Below are 17,782 nucleotides of genomic sequence, written 5' to 3' on the forward strand. Positions count from 1 at the left end.
ATGCCTTCAGCTGCTGCTGATCCGCAGGAGCAAGCTGAGGTGCTGAAGAATCTGATTGCGAGTATGCAGAGTCAAGAAGGCGGGGCGGGACCGGCGACGAATCTACTCTCGAGGCTGTTTTCTGAGTTGGGCGGGTTAGATATCAACGGCTCGAGTAGCAGTAGCAGTGCTTCTGGAAACAGAAGATCATAAGACTTGTACATATCCTTACTTATGAATGCTATTTATCTGGTCGTAGCCGAGAGCCATACCATAGAATCCGTGCGGCTCTGTTTACATTACCTAATCGAGCTTAATGAGAACTTTCCCGAGGCCGCCAACAGCCTGCGGCTGCACATTCAGATCAAACCACGTTTTCATTCCATTTGCAATTGTCTCCTTACTTCGCCTACCTATTCCTACAAAATCAGATATATATATCGAAACATTTATTGAATAATGTCGCAGCCATTGGATCTTCTCGAAATCAAGGACTTCCTCGTGAAACTCGCTCTCGAGGCCGGCGAGCTCATCACCTCAAAGACCGGAAAGACCGAATTCGTCGACAAGGCAAACTGTGCGCACCTTCCACACCCTCCCCGTCTGTCCTGTTTTATTCAATCTTGCTGATAAAGTCTTGTTGCGTGCGTTTTAGCGGTCGATCTGGTTACAGAGACAGATGCGGCGGTCGAGAAGCTTGTTGCCGAGCGAGTCGCTGCTACGTACCCCGACTTCGAGTTTATGGGCGAGGAGAGCTACGTTCCCGGCGAGACCAAGCTGGGCGAGAAGCCTACTTTTGTTGTCGGTGAGTATTACCTTGACGAAGTACATTACCGTTTTATAATTTATAGCCGAGCTGACTGAGCTGTGTTTAGATCCAATTGACGGTAGGTAGCACGGCAAAATCTACACTTTTCCCATACCATCTAACTAAACCATTTACAACCCGCAGGCACGACAAACTTCATCCACTCCTTCCCCTTCAGCTGCACCTCCCTCGGCTTCACCGTCAACCGCGAGCCCGTCGTCGGCGTCGTCTACAACCCTTTCCTCAAGCTAATGTACACGGGCGTGAAAGGCCACGGCTCGTTCCTCAACGACGAGCGTCTTCCGCTGCGCAAGAGCGTCAGCAAACTCACGCTCCAGAACGCGCTGATCGGTATCGAATGGGGCACCCAGCGGTCGGGGCCGAACTACAAGTGTAAGGTCGACACGTTCAATAAGCTCGCGGCTGAGGACGGCGCGATGGTGCATGGGTTTAGATCTTTGGGAAGCGCGGCTATGAATATCTGTGCCGTTGCTGCTGGCATGCTGGATGCATACTGGGTACGTCTCCTGCTTTTTTTCTCCTGCTCTTTTTTATTCCTGATTTCTCCAAATTCTAACCGCGATAATTTGCTTTACAGGAAGGTGGATGCTACGCCTGGGACGTCGCAGCTGGTTGGATCATCCTCAGCGAAGCCGGCGGCCGCATGGTCGGCGGCAACCCTGGTCTCTGGAACCCGGCTGTCGACGAGCGCGTGTACCTGGCCGTCAAGGCCGACGAGGGCTCGGAGCAGTTTATCAACGATTTCTGGGGCAGCATGGTCGGCAAGCTGGATTACTAACTGGGCACAGGGTGAATTGTAGATAGTTAACTTTTGGTCGTCTTTATTTACTTTTTTGGAAATCAATGCACTGTGTAGACAAAGATTGAACATATGTACAAATTAATGATATAATACAAAGGTACAAACTCCAATCTCCTGCTGAATTAATAATTAATGCAGATCACTCAAACTGCCTGAATCAGTAATGCAAAATCAAATCGAATTCCGGCGCTGGATAATCCTCTTCGACCGATCGCTAACCCTCGCGACACCCGGAATCTCAGGAAACTTCCCCTCTTGCTTGAGCTTTGCAAAGAACTCCTTTGCGTACTCGTACCCGACATCCGAGATCTCGGTGAACTTGCCAAACTCGAGCGTGCCGTACTTTTCGATCGGCGGACGCATGTAGACCACCCCGCGCATGTTTTTGGCTTTCTCGAGCGCGCCCACCGAGGAGACGTACGCCAGGCGGGCTTGGATGTCTGCCATGCTTGGGATCGTGGGTTGTCGCGAGAAGATGTTGATCCGGCTTAGAAGCACCCAGAAGCCTGTACGTTGATGTTAGCAAGCCGCCCGGTAAAATGATGAGAATTAGTTCAAAAATAGACTCACCTGAAAGAGAGTCTCCCCAGCTCATTGAGGACGTATCATCCACGCTCCCGACATCGACCGCAAACACAACATTTGCGCCCAACGCCTTCATATGCGTGACTGTCAAATTATCCACATACCCACCATCCATCAACATGCTCCCATCATCCGTCAACGGCGGCAACAACCCCGCGAGCGTCATCGACGCGCGGATATATCGCCACGCGTACCCCGAAGAATGAAAGTCCATGCGCGAGTGCGTGATGTTGGTCGTGTTGTTGTAGTACTGCAGCCAAAAGTCCTCGATCCGTGAGTCCCCAAACGCTTTCCAGATCCCGCGGTTGAACTCGTGGCCGGTGGTGTAGCTTGTGGCCGGGTACGTGAGATCGAAAAGCATCCGCCAGAGACTCGTCATCCGGCCCGAAAACTTCTTCAGTCGGCCGTAGATCGGAACCATGTCTGAGTCGCGAGCGTACAAGCCCCCGACAAACGCTCCGATTGAAGTTCCTCCCACGATATCGATCGGGATGCCTTCCTCCTCCAACGCCCGTATCACGCCATAATGAGACAACCCGCGCGCTCCTCCTCCGCCCAAGACCAATCCTACCGACTGCCCGGAGAGAATCCTCGCCAGTCTCGCAAAGTCGTTCTTGTGCACCTGACTGGAGAGATACACAGGTCTAGTCGGCAGCGGCTGCCGGAATTTCTGCAACTCAGTCTGCAGCGTGTTTTGCACGCGATTCTTCAGTTTTCGAAACTGCGTGCCCAAAAACGCGTGCGTATTGCTCGGCACTGGACCTCGGAACTGCATCTGCACATGGTGATGCGAATGCACCCACGTCCTGTGCTTCAGCCAGCTCTTCGTCTGCCCCGCGGGCACATAGCGGTCCTGGTGCAGCAGTACGAGTTCCTTCCTGGCCGTAGTTTTCGCGGTAAGCAAGACTCTTTCGTACTCGCCAATAGAAGGGTCTGCGTTCGCATCCGCCAGCAGCAAAATGCAGTCAGCCTGAGAGATACACGTCTGAGTCCATGGCGAAGTAACCGCCGTGTCGACAACGTAAAGCACCGTCTGATAACGTTCCTCGAGATCGGTCAGGTACCCGCTCAACTTCAGCTTTCCAAGCTTGTTGAACGAGTGCCGGCCGAGGTGCTTCAAAACCGCAGCCTGATCGAGCAAGATACTGGTCTGTCCAATCGACATGATCGCGCGCGATAGACGCGTTGCAAATTCCTTCGCCGGCAACCCCGACGTCACGGGTAAGATCGCGACCGTGCGGAAGTTGCCCGACATTGGCATCGTCGATCCGACAGTGTTTTCCATATTACCCCGCAGCTCCTTGTTCACAAGACTGTTGACTCGCGAGGCAATTATCTGCGAGATCTTAATTGTGATTGCGGGGTTTTGAAGGGCAAGGCTTTCGAATAGTGTGCGCGGGAAGCGTACGATCTCGGTATCGCGCACAGCGTGCATAGTAAAGGGGCGCTTGGAAGAAGCTAAAGTAACGAGTCAGTTAGCTCTTTGTCAGAAGAATCAGATGCCAGAAGAAAAAAGATTAGACGTACTGAGAACCTCCAACTCTCCTACACTTTCACCCTGCCCAAACTCATTAAACAGTTCGACCTCACCCGTCTCTCCCGTTTTGAGCGCGCGCAGTCTGCCGTTCAACACTATAAAGATCGAGTCTGCCTCATCCCCCTGCCGATAAAGTACCTCCCCGGCACCAATCTGCACCCACTCCAACGCGAAATCCAAATGCAGAATCAAACTCGAGATCACCGACGTTAAGCGTTTGGCCATCGTGAGCATGATGATTGCCTGACGTTCGATCAATCGATCGAGCGATTTGTTCGGTAGAAAGCCGATGTATACGTCGGTAGTGGCTCTGATATCAACGAATGAGTTGTACCCCGACATGGCTCCCAAATAGCCGCCAATTCCTCCTGGCTTCACCGTGTAGATCGTCTTCAGCTGGCCAGACTTTTCGCGACTGCAGACGTCCAGAAAGCCGTCAATCACGTAATAGAGACCGAGATTCGGGTCACCTTGCTTGACGATCCGGGTATCAGCTTTGTAATGTACAATCTCAACATCTTTGCAAAGCTCTTTCTTGATCGAAGCAAACGTGGCGAGCGGCGTCTGTTGCTGGTGGATGCTACTTGAAGCCACTGATTCATCGTCCAAAAATACCGGATTCGCAATGCCAAAGCCAAGATTTCCAAGACCCGTGGGGACCCCACCTTTCACGCTGTTAAGCGAAGATCGATGGCCTGTATTGCGTCTGTTCTCAAACGGATTGAACCTCGGGCTGTTTTCTGCCGACATGGCAGTAGGAGACTTGCCATCCAAAGAGTATCTTGTCACACCTAGCGCCTCCAAAATGCTTTCTACCACTGCGCCCTTCATCTCATCAAGAGTCTTCCTGTTCTCATCTTCATCAATCCGAGCTCCCCGGATATCACCGCCGCCATCAGAGTCCTCGTCATTTTCTCCGAGCTCGGAAAAATCAATACTGCCAAAGCCAGACTTTAAAGACTTTGTGGATAGCTGAAGCTTCAGATGCGGCCGCTGCGGTACAAATTGCGTTGACGTATAAGAAGATGCATGTCTCTGAGCCGTCGGAGGAGGCGTGTTCGACGCCAGATCTCCGGCCATCACCTTGTCGTGCGAGAAGTTGCTTTTTGGCGTATATTCATGATCTTCAGGAATCTGCTGAATAGTCGATCTAGGCTTTGTCTTCAGCGTCTCGCCCCACGGTCCTCGTACCGGCGTACCCGATAGAGCAGCATCCGAAGTTCGTCGTTTGGGGGTGTTGATGTTGATGTACGATTGCTCTTCTGACATGTCGTCAAACTGAGCCTTGATTCGCTCGATTGCACTAGCGCTGATGTGACTGGGTAGATTATACCTCAGCAGCTCATTGAACGCGACTTCAGTCTTCAGAATCTCAGAAGTGAGGCCTAGATAATTATTGCCGGTCTGAAAAGTGACGCGCTGGAAGCGAGCGAGAATAACCTGGACGATGTGTGCAGCAGATTGTGGATATTTCTGAGTTAGGCGCCGAAACGCTTCGGCTGGAATAACTGCAATAGTCGAATCCGTCGACGCACGGGCGATGATTCCGGCAGGATCTGAGGATGAGGTAGGGGATCTATGTCTCTTATTATGCTCAGGCCCAGGGTAAGAACCAGACGAGGGTCGTTCATTCAACGGAGGGATATTGGGAAGCGGTAAAAGCTTCGGACTCAGCTCATCCCCTTTGTAATCTGTCCGCATTGGTACTGAATCCTCAAACATCGGTCTCATGGGTGGAGAATACATTGCGGAAGAAGGTCGGCGCTCGTGCTCGGCCTGGGGGCTTATGTCGATATCCTCGGTGAAGAGAGAAAGAATGGTGAATAACGAAGACATGGGTGCACCGTTGCGCACTTCTGTCAGTAGTCTGTATCCACCGTCTTCGTCGTCTCCGTCGGTTGAATCATCGCTGAACGACGACCGTGCTTGGTTTTGAGCCGGACGTGCGTAGATCTGTACCTCGCCATCGACGACCTATCAAAAATCAAAAGTCAGCCTCTGCCTATCCCATCCTTCAAGTATATCCACGATAACTTACAATGCAGAAACCTTTCTCCTCCTCCAGAAGCATGGTGTCGCCGGCGATCAGCTTCCGGGTTTGCACGTGCCGCGTCAGTTCATGAAAGACCTGTTTTTCCAGATATCCAAACACCTTGATCCCGCTGAAAAACTCGTCCAGATAGCTCGAAAATCCAGGTTTGTCATAATGGCTGGGCATACTCGTGGGGTAGAGGAGCACGTCGACCTTTGGCTCGACCCGGTGCTCTTCTCGAGGAAGCTGCGAGTAGATGTTGAGATAGCGGTAGCGCACGTAAGCCCATACTATTGTTCCAAAAGCGAGCATGATAAACAGCAAAGAGTAAAAGGATAAAGTGATGCTGAACGAGGTGCCCAGGAGCGCAAATACCTGGGCCGGGATGTAGTATGCGATTAAGGTGAGCGCATGGAGCATCAGGCGGGGAAAGAACCAGAGCATTTTGCTCACGAAACTCTGCGACGCCGGAAGCGTAGTCGGATCTGCAGCCATCTCGACCGGTTCTAATGCGAATGCTGAGCAGACGAACAAGGCAAAGAACAGAAAAACCCCATAGCGCATCGGTAGCGATGCTGATCTCGGCTGGGGAAGCGACAGGTGTGCGGCGGATACCAGCGCAGAGAACAACGAGCGGCGTGCCATATCGAGCGGACGCTACTGGTCGACAGGAAACAGAGCGCGATGCTGGGTTGCAATACCGGGAATATCCAGCAAAGATGCAGGATCGCGGTTTGGTGAAGAAGACCAGGCAGATCAAAGTAAACAGAACCGTCTGCCATGCCTTCCTTTCTTCTTAAAGCAGTGTGACGTCATGTTATTATGTAATTGATTACGTGTATTTTAAACAATCCACCGAGAGAAAATTCCGTGGGCGGTCAAGGTCTCGTAGCTGGATCCAGTTCTGCAGCAACCAGGCTACCGGAGGGCGGCCAAAATCGATAGACACACGAAGCTGTTTGGCTGCTATTATTTCTGGACGGGAGTAAAATCGAATCGACAGCACAATTACTACGCGATTGGTGCGTGAGCTGGCTTTGGTACACGATAATGACCGATCTTGCAGCCGAGATCAAAGACGGCGCGAGTGGGGATTCAACTTCGGGAGCGAGTTCTTCCAAGCGATCGATATCAGATACAGGAAATGGGAAGAATGAGAGCAATTTAGAGGCAAAGACCGGGCAGTCAAGTTCACAGCCATCGACGCAATCAACTGGCGACGCACCAGCACCGAAGCGTGTCCGCCGCGAACATGATCCGTTGAAAGCCAAGCTGGAAGAAAAAGGACGGAGCCGGCGGATGTTTGGCCAGATTCTTTCGTCGCTTGGGCAATTCAAAGAAGAGACTACGCGATCAGCCGCTACGTCGAAGCGGAGCTTGGTAGACAAACAGGTGCAGCAGGCATTGGCTGAGAAGGACAAAAAGCTGCAAGAGGAGACGACGAAGCGGAATAAGCAGATTCAATTCGAAAACGAAAAGTCGGCGCTGAAAGCGCAAATCGAAAGGTTACGGAAGGACGCAAAGTTTCTACGAACTAAAGCAAAGCCATCGATCCTTTATAAGCCCTATATATTCACAGACGACGAAGAAGATACATTGGACCGACAGTTTGACGAAGCCGAGGACGAGGTAGACAGGCTGTGGGATCAGTTTCGTCGAAAATATCCGGACGCCGAGCGATCGCCGGTGCATTCAGAGTCTGAATCTGAACGGTCACCTGCTCGGAGATCACCTTCTCCACGGCCGCATTCTCCTGCTCTGTCGCAGGGCTCTCCCAGATCTCCAAAGGGCGACAAGATGGACATCGAGGAAGCTAAGGAAAAGGGGAATGGAAACGGGGTTGATAACGAGGCGAACAACAAAACAGATACTGCAGAATCAAAACCCGAGGCTGATGGCGAACCGGCAAATGCAAACAAACAGACCGCAAGCAGAGACAAGGACGAGAAAGATAAGCCTAAGGATATCGTGACTGATGATAAGGCCGATGCAAAAGACGTCGCAAAAGAGGTTGCTAACGACGAACCGGAGAAAGACAGTGAGAAATGAGCACAGGGATGGATGACGATCTAAAGTTGGATAGTGGCATACCGATACAACGATTTCAACATCACTGCACGGCTGCTTATTCGAGCCATTCGCGTAGCATATCACCAAAGACAGCCTGTATGTATGAGTAACCTACTTTTGAGCGAGTATACAGCTGCTTTTGCCAGCTGATTATCAAGACGTGAAGAGTCCCATCAGCTGTTATAGCTTAACGAAAGAGACAGATTTTTGAAATATGATACATGTAGTTTACAAATAAATGCCTAGCTATTTCCTTCAGCTCTACTCCTTGTCCATCTCCCTAATTGCTTCCTCGTCCGCAACCAATCTCGTATTCTCCGCCCTTGCCTCTTCGAAAATGTTATCAACATTCCGCGTCGCTTCGTCTTCTTTCAACCTCCGCTTTATAAGCTTGGTGACCTTCTCCGCAACCGCGACCGCGGCCTCCGTGCAGCTCAGAAGCGTCTCGATCTCAACAACTAGCTGCCCTGCTTTGTAGATCTGGCAGATTTCCTTGTTTGTGTTTGCGGTGACGGCCATGAAGCCGTGGCGGAGGAGTTCTTCTTGTAAGGATGCGTCGACGAGCACAGCGGTTTGGTCTGGTGCATCTGTGTCCATTTCTTCGTCGTCGTTGCTCTTTGTCGTGCTGCTTGTGGAAGAGGCTAATGTGGTCGCGGGAGTGGTAGAATTCGCAGACATAGCTGTGGACTCTGCGAGTTTCATGTTGAAGAATGAGAATGTCACGCACACAGGCACATGCAAAACAGACAGCGGAACGGGGACTTTCTCGGTAACCGGGTGCACTACGACCTCCCTCTTGTTGCCGGTGCCAACGATCGAGATCTCCGGCCGCCGATAGTGCAAAAGCGCAGCACTAACAGCCATGCAACCCGCATCCAGCAGCCCGCCGTCATGGTCCAAGAAATGCACATCAGCGCGAACAAGCCAGCATTTCTCGCCGGCAAGGATACAGAGCGACTCGGTGTCAAGCGCCTGCGACTGTCTGATTGATTTCTCAATGATCCGCGAGATGACCAGTTCCTCCTCGGATTTCCTGCCCGCCTCGAACGTCGGCGCCGCCATGGGACTGATCTCGGTCGAAATCAGGAAGAGGCCGTCGTAAGGCCGATCTGACCGGCACTGCGTGACCTCTGCCGATATCCGCACAATCACCCTTGTACGGCCGAGACGGACGTCGACCACGCCGTACTCTGTCGAGCTGAATGAGATGTCGAGGTTGCGCATCTGCGAGAACGAACGGTTGTCGAGACGGACGTTCTCCGTCAGCGCTTTCAGCACAAACGCGTTCTCCAGCGCAGACGGTTTCAGATTCGGAGCCATGTTGTCTTATATTCCGCACTCTGCGCTGTCTGTTTCAGTAAGAGGATAAAGCTCTGATCTTCGCGATCAGTTTGGATATTTGGTGGGTTTTAGAGTTTCAGGATTTTTTCAGCTGCGAAAAGTTAAGTCGAGTTGGGAGAACCTCATCAACACGTCGACTGCATCCCTGATATCCACTGATATCTACAGATCTTCACACAAACACCGCCATCTCTGCTTAAATCGACACTCAACAGACGCAGACATGACCACAGCCCATCGCCCGACCTTCGATCCGGCGCGCGGCAAGGCTGCCCAGGCGCCGACCCGCGTCTACCACAGTCGCATGCTCCCAGCGCACACACAGCTCAAATACCGGAAGCGCGGCCAAGGCGGCACCGGTGATCGCGAGGATTTGGCCACGGCTGCTACTTCTGATGAACGGAAATGGGAGCGGGAGGCGATGAAGCGGGAGCTGCTGGAGCGAGAGGCGGAGCATGATGCGAAGAGTGGGAGGAAGAGCGCGACGACGAAGGCGCCTCAGTTATTGCTTGAAGGTGGCGCGGCTGGTGATGAGGAGGACGACGAGGATGAGGATGAGGAGGAGAAGAGAGCGAAACGGCGGCGGCTGATCTTGGAGGAAGCACAAAAGAACGAAGCAGGGGATGACAAGTCGGGGTCTGGTTCAGAGGAGGGTGGAGACGACCAAAGTTCAAGCGAAGACGACGACAGCGAAGACGACGACGACGATGATGATGACGATGACGACGACGAAGAGGAAGACGAAACAGCAGAGCTGATGCGGGAGCTGGAGCGGATCAAGAAAGAGCGCGCGGCAGAGAAAGAACGACAAGAGCGTGAGAAGCAAGCTGCTCTCGAGGCTGAGCGCGCCGAGGAAGCGCTGGCGGGTAATCCATTGCTGAATTTCAATGATGGGTTTGCGGGCGGAAGTCGGCCGAAGCAGAGCAAGCGATGGGATGAGGATGTGGTGTTTAAAAACCAGGCAAAGGGGATTGATGGGAAGGAGAAGAACAGGTTCATCAACGACATGCTGCGATCAGACTTCCACAAAAAGTTCATGAACAAGTATGTCAAGTGATCATTGCTCTTTTTTGTTGAGATGTACGAAGGGCGTTCCTATGGTTTACTATTTGTTACCAGTTTACTATTGTTACCAAGCTTTCCTTCGCTTTGTATTACTAGTGATTGTAGAATAAGAGAAATCCATTAAAATAAAAATAGTACGATCCGATCCGACCAGCCAAAAAAATTACAAAAGAACAACTAGAGAACCGAACAAAGGAAGCGCCATGGACATGATCAGGGAAACAGCCATCATACTCAAGAGAAAAGAAAATTACAAAGGTTTGAGCTTTTGCTTAAAACGACCCAAGCAAGCCCATAAAGCTATCATAGAGCTATCGTATCCTAGCCATCATATCCCAACCGTCACATCAGAGTGCTTCTGCCTCTGTTCATCGTAAATTAAGATTAATCGCTATCATCTCTGAGGGCAGCATCATGCGAGAGGCTTGCGTCCGGGTATGTTGGCCTATCCTCAACGTGGTCCTCGTCCTCGTCACCTTCGTTAACGGCAGAGGTATCGCGAATTCCGGGCTCCTCGGCCACCAGCAGCTCATACATCTCTCGGATTTTCCGCTGCTTCTCTGCGATATCTGTGCTATTCCCGTTCCCGTCAGCCGCGGCCGAGCTCATGGAGGTTAATGTAGTGGGTGGCGGGTCGTTCCATGTGAGCATCTTCGTTTTGAGCAGGTACTTTCCCGTGTCCTGGCGTTCCATCGTCACAAATTCGCAGTAGCTTACGTTCCGCAAGCTCTCGAACCGCTCGACCGTCCACCGGTACCACTTCATGAGAAAGACGCGCGACATGAGTCCGTGTGTGACCAGCACGAGCACTTTTGCAAACTTATCCGAACTAAACTGTCTAAACAACGTCTCGTTGAACCCCGCACATCGATCGTACACGTCCGCAGCCGACTCTCCGTTTGGGATTCTATAAAAGAAATGCCCGTAGCGCGCCCGCTCTTTCCAGATCTTTGCCATCTCCGTCTCGTGGAACTGGAAGTTGCCGAAATCCTGCTCGCGCAGACGCGGCTCCTCGTAGACCCGGTAGTCGATCCCGTCAAGCTGGGAGACTATGCCCTGCGTGGTCTCCCGCGTGCGTCGGTAGGGCGAGGTGTATATCAGCACGTTCTCGCCGGGGAGAAGGGTCTCTCTCAGACGAACGCCTGCAGCGCGCGCCTGCTCGTGGCCGCGCGCGGTCAGTGGGACTTTGTGGTTCGGGACGTATTGGTTGATAGTGCGGTCGCCTGAATAACAAGAAGATATAAGTACATCTGGTTATGCAAAAGAAAGCAGGTGGAGAGACGTACAGTTTCCCTCAGACTCGCCATGCCGGACCAAGATGATTAGCTGCAGAGTAGGTCAGTCACCAGCGCACTTCACGACAGCCAACACACAGATAAGAGGCGGCATACCCTTGGACGGCCCATGATTACTTGATAAAAGACCTGAACAGAGAAGTAGATCTGGAGAAGAACCGGACAATGCGGAAAACAATGGGTTTGCAGTATTTGGATGTATCCGAAGATGCAAAGGCCGCATGACGCAACCAGAAAACCCTAAAACAATTCCCGAATTCGGCTGCGGGGGAGCAAAACTCTAAAACCGCAGCTGCACTTCCCGAATTGGAAGTCGTGCTATTGGCTGGATTAGGTATCTTGTGTATTATTGTTTGTATTATTGTTGTATTATACAGGGCAGCTGCGCTCGTTACTCACGCCTCGGACTCGTCGCTCTCTTCTGCCTGCTCTACAGTCTCGGATTCCTGCTCCGGGAGCACTACGGGCTCCTCTGCGACCACTACCGCGCCGTCGTCCATTTCCTCGTCCTGGCTCTGCTTCTCAGGTATGATGGACTCGACAACACCGTCATCGTCCACCACAGCATCAAACACATCGTTCTCGGCCTCAGAAGCGACGTCGAGATCGCTGTCGTCCAAATCGAAATCACTGCTGCTATCCGACTCCGCCTCCCATGCGTTATTCGGCGACACCGCGAGCACGTAGTCGCTCTCGTCGACGTGTGTCCACGAGGACAGGCATCTGTAAAGCCACGCCGGCGACACGATATGAATCCCCTTGAACTTCGTCGCCTGGTGCACTTTCTTCGTCCCCGTCCGTTCCGCTACCAAATGAGTGACATCGAACGCCAACGTGTCAACGACCTTTGCGCCAAACGACCGCGCCCATATAACCACGTCGACCGAGTCCAAGTTCGCGCCCAGAGGCACCGTGCCAGACATCAAAATCACTACACCATCGAGTACGCTCTGTTTAATTCGCGGCATAATCACTTTGATGTCCGGCAGCCCTTCTCGCCAGTCGCCCGGCCGCTTCCGTTTCCGTTTGTTGACCACTTGCGACTCCTTCTTCTTCTGGTATTCTCTATATTCTGTATAATAAGCATCGTGCACGCGCATCAGCGAGCTCTCGATATTCGCCAGCTCGGTATCTTCCCTGTCTCCCGAAAGCGAGCTTTTCCCAACCGGCTTGTCCTCCTGCGGCATTGCAATCGTTCCGCCGGACGTAGTCGCACCCGTAGCCTTGACGTCCTGCTGCTTTGGCAGAAACCCAGAGTTGATATCACCAATTCCGACAAAGAACTCAAACGGCACCACTTTGATCAAATTCGCGCTCCATTTCCACACATCGCCTCTATCGTCGATGATCACCACCAAGCTCGTGTCCACCGGAAACAGTCGCTTCAGGTTTTTCTGCTCAAGATTCCCACTCTCGTCGCGCGAAAGTACTCGGTCTGCGAAATACTTCCCTGTCGGATCTATGATCTTTGCAATAGCAGCCGCATACGACTTTGTCGCCATCGTGTAGATGTGCAACTCGTACTTCTTCGAGATCCGCTCCAGAAACTCTTCCAGCCCGGGCCTGACTTTCACATAATACCAATAGCCCTGTGAGTTTGAGCCATCTTGGAGACAGAACGAGTGCACGTCTTTGACGGCGTCGTAGTGGGGATCGTCTGGGTTGCGTTTCCACTCGCCGATGATTGGGTCGACGGTGGTGTGGATCACCGTTTGGTCGAGATCCACGACGAGAATAAGTTTCCCGCTCGTCAGAAGAGCCATTGTCGTTGTTTTTTCAATCCGCTCGGCTTCCTGTATACATTGTTAGAGTATTGCCAAAGTCGTACACGTAGAAGCATTAAACGTACAGTCATGCTGACGGCAAGACCCTTAGACTTGTGGAACATTTGAACATCTGCACGAGCGGCTTCGTTGTATCCAGAATAGTCACGGCTAGAAATGTGTTGTTAGATCATGCTGAAATAAACTAAACTAGACTCTTCAAGTACATACTGTGTGAGATCCTTGCCGCAGAGCGCGCACATGCCTGCATATTGAACCGCGTGCGTGCAAGGCTCGGAGACCGATACGGCGACCAGGCTACAAAACAGCAATTAGCTGACATATCCAATGCAGACACACACGAAAAACGATCCGAGGTAATTACCCAGAACTCTCAATTACATCGCCTTCCTTGATCAGCCAGTCTCCTAGCGTACCCTCCATCGGGGAATCAAACGAGGCCAGCAGCTCCGCGTCGACTTCGACTTCTTCGTTGATATCTATGGTTTGCGTGACCTTGGTCTTATACCGATATGAGAATAACGGTGCATTCTTTTGCACTTCACTACCAGACTGACATATAAGTTGCACGATGGTGATGGGATAATGCAGGTTTGAGGGAAGTGTGATTTCGGTCGCCATGCTGACTGAGATGTGCTTCAACAGCGCCTAAGAAGAGGAAGAGGAAAGAAAAGAGAAAACTGAGGAGAACAGAAAAGCTGGGCCTTTTTCTTTTGCGCGATCAAATCGTCATTAGCATATCTTTATTAAACTGTTATGATTTTGCCAGGAAAGCAAACGAGTAATAATCTCTAAACCGGCGCAACGACTGTTTCTGATTTCGACAGCAGCTCTACAGCAATTGTCTTCAACCTGTTTTTTTTGACTTGCACCGCACCGAACAGCAGAGAACCAGAGCCAGAGCACAGAGGGAGTGGCAAAGCAGAGAATCTGCTCTTCCGCTTCGCGTTTTCGAGATTTGCGGAGAGTTTTGCAGCCGCAGCGTTGAGAGAGTTGAAGCCCTAACCGCGTGTTTTTATTTGTATCTGGTTCTTACAGAAAGAAGTTGTAGAAATGATGATATTTGTATCCAAACGCCGGCCGTGAGTGGGCAAAACAAAAACACACATAGATATATAGAGATGATAGATATACACATATACAGAGATGTTCAAAAGTCGAAATCGTCCACAATCGTCAGGTTGATCTCGCCATCGGCCACCGGCGCAGCAGCAGCAGCAGCAGCAGCTGTAGACGCAGACGATTCAGGTTCAGTCTTGTCAGTCTGCCTTGTCTCGTCTGCTTCCGTCTTGACATCACCCTTTCCTTCCGTAGACGCACTCTGTCCCTGAGCCTTCTCGGTCTTCGCAGCAGACTTGTTATTCTTATTGCGTTTCCGTCGCTTCTCCCTATTCCGCTCCGTCCGCTCGCGATCCATCGCCTCGAGCTGCTTCTTCTTCTCCTCAAACTCCGCCATCTCCGTGTCCTTTTTCCGCTGCTGCTCGAAAATCGCCGTGCGCTCCATCTCCCGTCGCCGCGCCTGCTTGTAGACATGGAACTCGCCAGATCCGGCACCAGCGCTGGATCCCTGTACGTTCTTCACAATCTCCGGCGGAGGCGGGAGCAGTGACGACGGCGAGGGCGGCCGCGGAATCACGATCGGCTTGTCCGGCCGCTTGGAGAGCGTGTCGAGTTGTGCGCGTAGAGTGTCGTATGGATCTGTCGAGACTCTGCTTTTCTTCGCAGGCCGTGGTTCGTCGTCGGTCGCGTCTGTTGTAGATGCTTGTGAGCCATGCCGCCTGGCCTTGATCTCGTTCGTGACCAGAACTCCGCCCGGAGGTGGTGCCATGATAGCAAATAGGTGTGAGAAGTAGAGGTTGGTGAATGGAGAAGAGAGCAGTGAAGGTCTGAAGACGAGCACTCGGCGGTGCTGTGGCGGTGCTTGTTTGCGCCACATCCGCCAGGAAGAAAAAAAAGTGCCATCGACGAACAAGACCGGCTCTGATATCGCCATCTTCACCATCACCAACCCACAACACAATGTCTCTGCCCGAAAACCTGGCACCGGGAACCAATGCAGTCACCGACGCGCCCGGCGTGCCGTCGCGGGCGTTCTCGCTACCCGCTCCCGAATTCCCTCCGCTGCCATACATCCCTACTATCCGCATAACAACCATGTCTGAAGAGGCCCTCGAGATGGCGCGCCAGATGGAGCTCGGCGAGGCGGTCTGGACGAGCTGTCCGGCAAAGATGGTCATGGCCGGTGTCGGTGGTTTCGCGCTCGGTGGTCTGTTTTCGCTCATGATGGGCGCAATGGCGTATGATGTCCCCGTCGGCATGGGCGGTAAGCCGCTGTCGGACCTGCCGCTGAAAGAGCAGTTCCGGATACAGGCCAAGGACCTCGGCACCAAGATGTGGGGATCGGCAAAGAACTTTGGTAAAATCGGTGGTATCTTCAGCGGTGTCGAGTGCTGCGTGGAGAGTTTCCGAGCAAAGAACGATCTGTACAATGGTGTCGTTGCCGGCTGTCTGACCGGAGGTGCTCTGGCTTACAAGAACGGTCCTCAGGCGGCATTGAGTGGATGTGCTGCTTTCGCGGCATTCAGTGGTGCCAGTAAGTTGCTCTTTGTTATGTTCAATGGCTGTGGAATCCATACTAACAATGCCTCATCATAGTTGATTATTACATGCGACTGGACGAACGCCCTCCTCCTTCCACCGACGAAGACTGATCCAGTCACTACTTCCATCTCTCCTCGCTCTATTTGATTCCGGATACATTTTGGCGTTCTCTTTGTTATCAATCTGTACATATCTACTATCTTCACATGAATATCAGAATAGTTACCAAAAGTCTCTATATGCTATCTCGTATATCTACATCTGCGCTTGACATCAATGCTCTCTGTCTACTTTTGCATATACTCTCTAATCAGAGGCGCGACCTGTTTCCGACTCGCCTTCAAATTTCCCTGATTCCAAAACCAAAACCCGGTCTCCTCGTCAACCGTCAAGTCCTTGATGCTCTCCTTTCCCGAGATCTCCTCAAGCTCAAACTCCTTCTTCGCAGCCTTGACAAACTCTCTAACGCACCCGTCGCCTTTCTCGGAGCAGACTGTGACAAAGAGATCACGTCTAAATTGTCCGGCCTCGGTCACATACGAATCCATAAACACAAACGCGTCCAACTTGCGCTCCTCCACCCATTTTGTGACTCCCTCTCTAAATTTCTCCGCGCCGAATTTTTCAACAGTCCATTTAAGTGACTTGACGCTCGAGCTGATCCCGACCGACCGACCATTATCTTCTCGCCATTCTTTGTAGTCTTTTCGTAAGATGTCGCGCAGTGAGAGACCGTCGATACTTCGCTTTGCGTTCATTAGAGCTGAGAAGTATGTCTCGAGTGGGTCTGCTTTGCTCTTCTTAGTTGAGGACTCCTCGTCCTCTTTACTCTCGACGCTCGTCTCCTCCACGGCCTGCGTGAACTGAGAGAGCGCATCATCGGCAAGAACACCGTTCAGCAGCTTGACTGCTTCGAAATCCTCCGGCGTAGCCTTTGACGTCAGATTCGCCGTGTCGACGACAATCGGCGCGAGAGCGAGCCGCGCGACGTCAGACACGAGCTTCGCCTGCTCGTCGGTGTCAGGCTTGCTGGTGAAATAGTCCTTGTAGTAGCTGACGACTAGAGTAGTGCAACTGCCGACGGGCGCGATGACTCGTGGCTCGGCATCCTTGTGCAGACCTTCGTCGACGTGATGGTCGAGAATGCCGACGACGCGACTGCTGAATTTCTCACCCAGATCAGAGAGTAGGTTATTATGGTCGAGAACAACCACGTCGACGTTCTCGGAGGCGGTCGACAGCGACGCGAGAAACTCGTCTTTGCAGATCACGTCCGACTCTGGAATCGAGAGAGTGGAGAGCAAGAACAGCAGCTCTGGTCTGATTGAGACTTCTTCGCGCGGGATGTTGACGATAGGAATGACTGAGGAGTATGACCGGTCCTTGAACGTGGGCGTGGGGTGGGTGGCTGTCAGATAGGCAAATATCAACGAGCTCGTGAATGAATCGAGATCTGTAAAGATGTGAGTTAGCCTGGCTTTCTTACGGCGGGAAAAAGACAGAAAGAACTACAGACATACCAGCAGACTCGTTGCCAGTGACGAGGAGGATGCGCTGCGCTGCGGTAGCCTTGAGGCCCTCGCGAACAGTCTGGCGCGCAATCGAGAGAAACTGCTGGATAGTCTTTGCCATGCTTCAAGACCGAAGAACAGTGATAAGAGAGTGTATGAGGTGTTTAGAACTCCAAGAAGGGCATCCAGGCACCGACGATATCGATAAGAACCGGGCCAAACTCAGATTGAGACCTGAAACGAGAAACAGCAAAGTCTCGAACGTGGTTATCGGATTCGATGGAAACCCACGCCGAGGAGGCCAAGCCGCGCTGATCAGAGCGCCGCACGTTGGAAAAGATTTGGGAGATT

At 52.1% G+C, this 17,782-nt stretch overlaps 10 protein-coding genes across 10 annotated transcripts; 4 read left to right on the forward strand and 6 right to left on the reverse strand.

Moving 5' to 3' along the window:
- Positions 1-315: 315 nt before the first annotated feature.
- BZA70DRAFT_111174 (putative inositol monophosphatase) lies at positions 316-1,717 on the forward strand. The gene is made up of 5 exons (XM_064909414.1): positions 316-556; positions 635-784; positions 855-866; positions 932-1,305; positions 1,386-1,717. Exons 1-5 carry the CDS (start codon positions 439-441, stop codon positions 1,584-1,586), a joined length of 855 nt encoding a protein of 284 aa, XP_064769715.1. The 5' UTR covers positions 316-438; the 3' UTR covers positions 1,587-1,717.
- Positions 1,718-1,781: 64 nt separating this feature from the next.
- BZA70DRAFT_236260 (uncharacterized protein) lies at positions 1,782-6,208 on the reverse strand (the record flags this gene model as incomplete). The annotated part of the gene is made up of 4 exons (XM_064910374.1): positions 1,782-2,116; positions 2,181-3,653; positions 3,723-5,706; positions 5,771-6,208. 4 exons carry the CDS (start codon positions 6,206-6,208, stop codon positions 1,782-1,784), a joined length of 4,230 nt encoding a protein of 1,409 aa, XP_064769716.1.
- A 403-nt stretch (positions 6,209-6,611) lies between these two features.
- Positions 6,612-7,954, forward strand: BZA70DRAFT_111124 (uncharacterized protein). Its single transcript, XM_064909411.1, has one exon. It carries the CDS (start codon positions 6,815-6,817, stop codon positions 7,811-7,813), a length of 999 nt encoding a protein of 332 aa, XP_064769717.1. The 5' UTR covers positions 6,612-6,814; the 3' UTR covers positions 7,814-7,954.
- A 101-nt stretch (positions 7,955-8,055) lies between these two features.
- Positions 8,056-9,154, reverse strand: BZA70DRAFT_245831 (ribosomal protein S5 domain 2-type protein; the record flags this gene model as incomplete). Its single annotated transcript, XM_064910631.1, has 2 exons — positions 8,056-8,447; positions 8,523-9,154. The coding sequence occupies 2 exons, from the start codon at positions 9,152-9,154 to the stop codon at positions 8,096-8,098; spliced, it is 984 nt and encodes a 327-aa protein (XP_064769718.1). The 3' UTR covers positions 8,056-8,095.
- A 136-nt stretch (positions 9,155-9,290) lies between these two features.
- On the forward strand, positions 9,291-10,428 carry BZA70DRAFT_111122 (Cwf15/Cwc15 cell cycle control family protein). Its single transcript, XM_064909410.1, has one exon. It carries the CDS (start codon positions 9,399-9,401, stop codon positions 10,230-10,232), a length of 834 nt encoding a protein of 277 aa, XP_064769719.1. The 5' UTR covers positions 9,291-9,398; the 3' UTR covers positions 10,233-10,428.
- On the reverse strand, positions 10,358-11,801 carry BZA70DRAFT_274865 (histidine phosphatase superfamily). Its single transcript, XM_064912046.1, has 3 exons — positions 11,632-11,801; positions 11,527-11,566; positions 10,358-11,463 (listed from the first exon to the last, which is right to left on the reverse strand). The coding sequence occupies exons 1-3, from the start codon at positions 11,644-11,646 to the stop codon at positions 10,625-10,627; spliced, it is 894 nt and encodes a 297-aa protein (XP_064769720.1). The 5' UTR covers positions 11,647-11,801; the 3' UTR covers positions 10,358-10,624.
- On the reverse strand, positions 11,802-14,292 carry BZA70DRAFT_245834 (uncharacterized protein). The gene is made up of 4 exons (XM_064910632.1): positions 13,684-14,292; positions 13,530-13,616; positions 13,385-13,469; positions 11,802-13,328 (listed from the first exon to the last, which is right to left on the reverse strand). Exons 1-4 carry the CDS (start codon positions 13,938-13,940, stop codon positions 11,931-11,933), a joined length of 1,827 nt encoding a protein of 608 aa, XP_064769721.1. The 5' UTR covers positions 13,941-14,292; the 3' UTR covers positions 11,802-11,930.
- A 177-nt stretch (positions 14,293-14,469) lies between these two features.
- Positions 14,470-15,147, reverse strand: BZA70DRAFT_288158 (uncharacterized protein; the record flags this gene model as incomplete). The annotated part of the gene is made up of 1 exon (XM_064914011.1): positions 14,470-15,147. One exon carries the CDS (start codon positions 15,145-15,147, stop codon positions 14,470-14,472), a length of 678 nt encoding a protein of 225 aa, XP_064769722.1.
- Positions 15,148-15,338: 191 nt separating this feature from the next.
- On the forward strand, positions 15,339-16,030 carry BZA70DRAFT_288159 (Tim17/Tim22/Tim23/Pmp24 family-domain-containing protein; the record flags this gene model as incomplete). Its single annotated transcript, XM_064914012.1, has 2 exons — positions 15,339-15,912; positions 15,975-16,030. The coding sequence occupies 2 exons, from the start codon at positions 15,339-15,341 to the stop codon at positions 16,028-16,030; spliced, it is 630 nt and encodes a 209-aa protein (XP_064769723.1).
- Positions 16,031-16,207: 177 nt separating this feature from the next.
- On the reverse strand, positions 16,208-17,552 carry BZA70DRAFT_288160 (uncharacterized protein; the record flags this gene model as incomplete). The annotated part of the gene is made up of 2 exons (XM_064914013.1): positions 16,208-17,373; positions 17,441-17,552. 2 exons carry the CDS (start codon positions 17,550-17,552, stop codon positions 16,208-16,210), a joined length of 1,278 nt encoding a protein of 425 aa, XP_064769724.1.
- Positions 17,553-17,782: the final 230 nt, after the last annotated feature.

Source organism: Myxozyma melibiosi (assembly GCF_037950935.1).
Source record: "Myxozyma melibiosi strain Phaff 52-87 chromosome Unknown BZA70scaffold_2, whole genome shotgun sequence".
NCBI lineage: Eukaryota > Fungi > Ascomycota > Lipomycetes > Lipomycetales > Lipomycetaceae > Myxozyma > Myxozyma melibiosi.

Bases quoted from the DNA above. Each gene is read 5' to 3' on its own strand.
- BZA70DRAFT_111122 (XM_064909410.1), top strand. From the start codon at position 9,399: ATGACCACAGCCCATCGCCCGACCTTCGATCCGGCGCGCGGCAAGGCT.
- BZA70DRAFT_111174 (XM_064909414.1), top strand. From the start codon at position 439: ATGTCGCAGCCATTGGATCTTCTCGAAATCAAGGACTTCCTCGTGAAA. The intron at 557-634 runs GTGCGCACCTTC...CGTGCGTTTTAG, and splicing joins ATTCGTCGACAAGGCAAACT to CGGTCGATCTGGTTACAGAG. The intron at 1,306-1,385 runs GTACGTCTCCTG...TTTGCTTTACAG, and splicing joins GCATGCTGGATGCATACTGG to GAAGGTGGATGCTACGCCTG.
- BZA70DRAFT_274865 (XM_064912046.1), bottom strand. The intron at 11,464-11,526 runs GTACGTCTCTCC...CTTGTTATTCAG, and splicing joins TGGCGAGTCTGAGGGAAACT to GCGACCGCACTATCAACCAA.
- BZA70DRAFT_245834 (XM_064910632.1), bottom strand. From the start codon at position 13,940: ATGGCGACCGAAATCACACTTCCCTCAAACCTGCATTATCCCATCACC. The intron at 13,617-13,683 runs GTAATTACCTCG...GCTGTTTTGTAG, and splicing joins GATGTAATTGAGAGTTCTGG to CCTGGTCGCCGTATCGGTCT. The intron at 13,329-13,384 runs GTACGTTTAATG...CAATGTATACAG, and splicing joins GTCTTGCCGTCAGCATGACT to GAAGCCGAGCGGATTGAAAA.
- BZA70DRAFT_111124 (XM_064909411.1), top strand. From the start codon at position 6,815: ATGACCGATCTTGCAGCCGAGATCAAAGACGGCGCGAGTGGGGATTCA.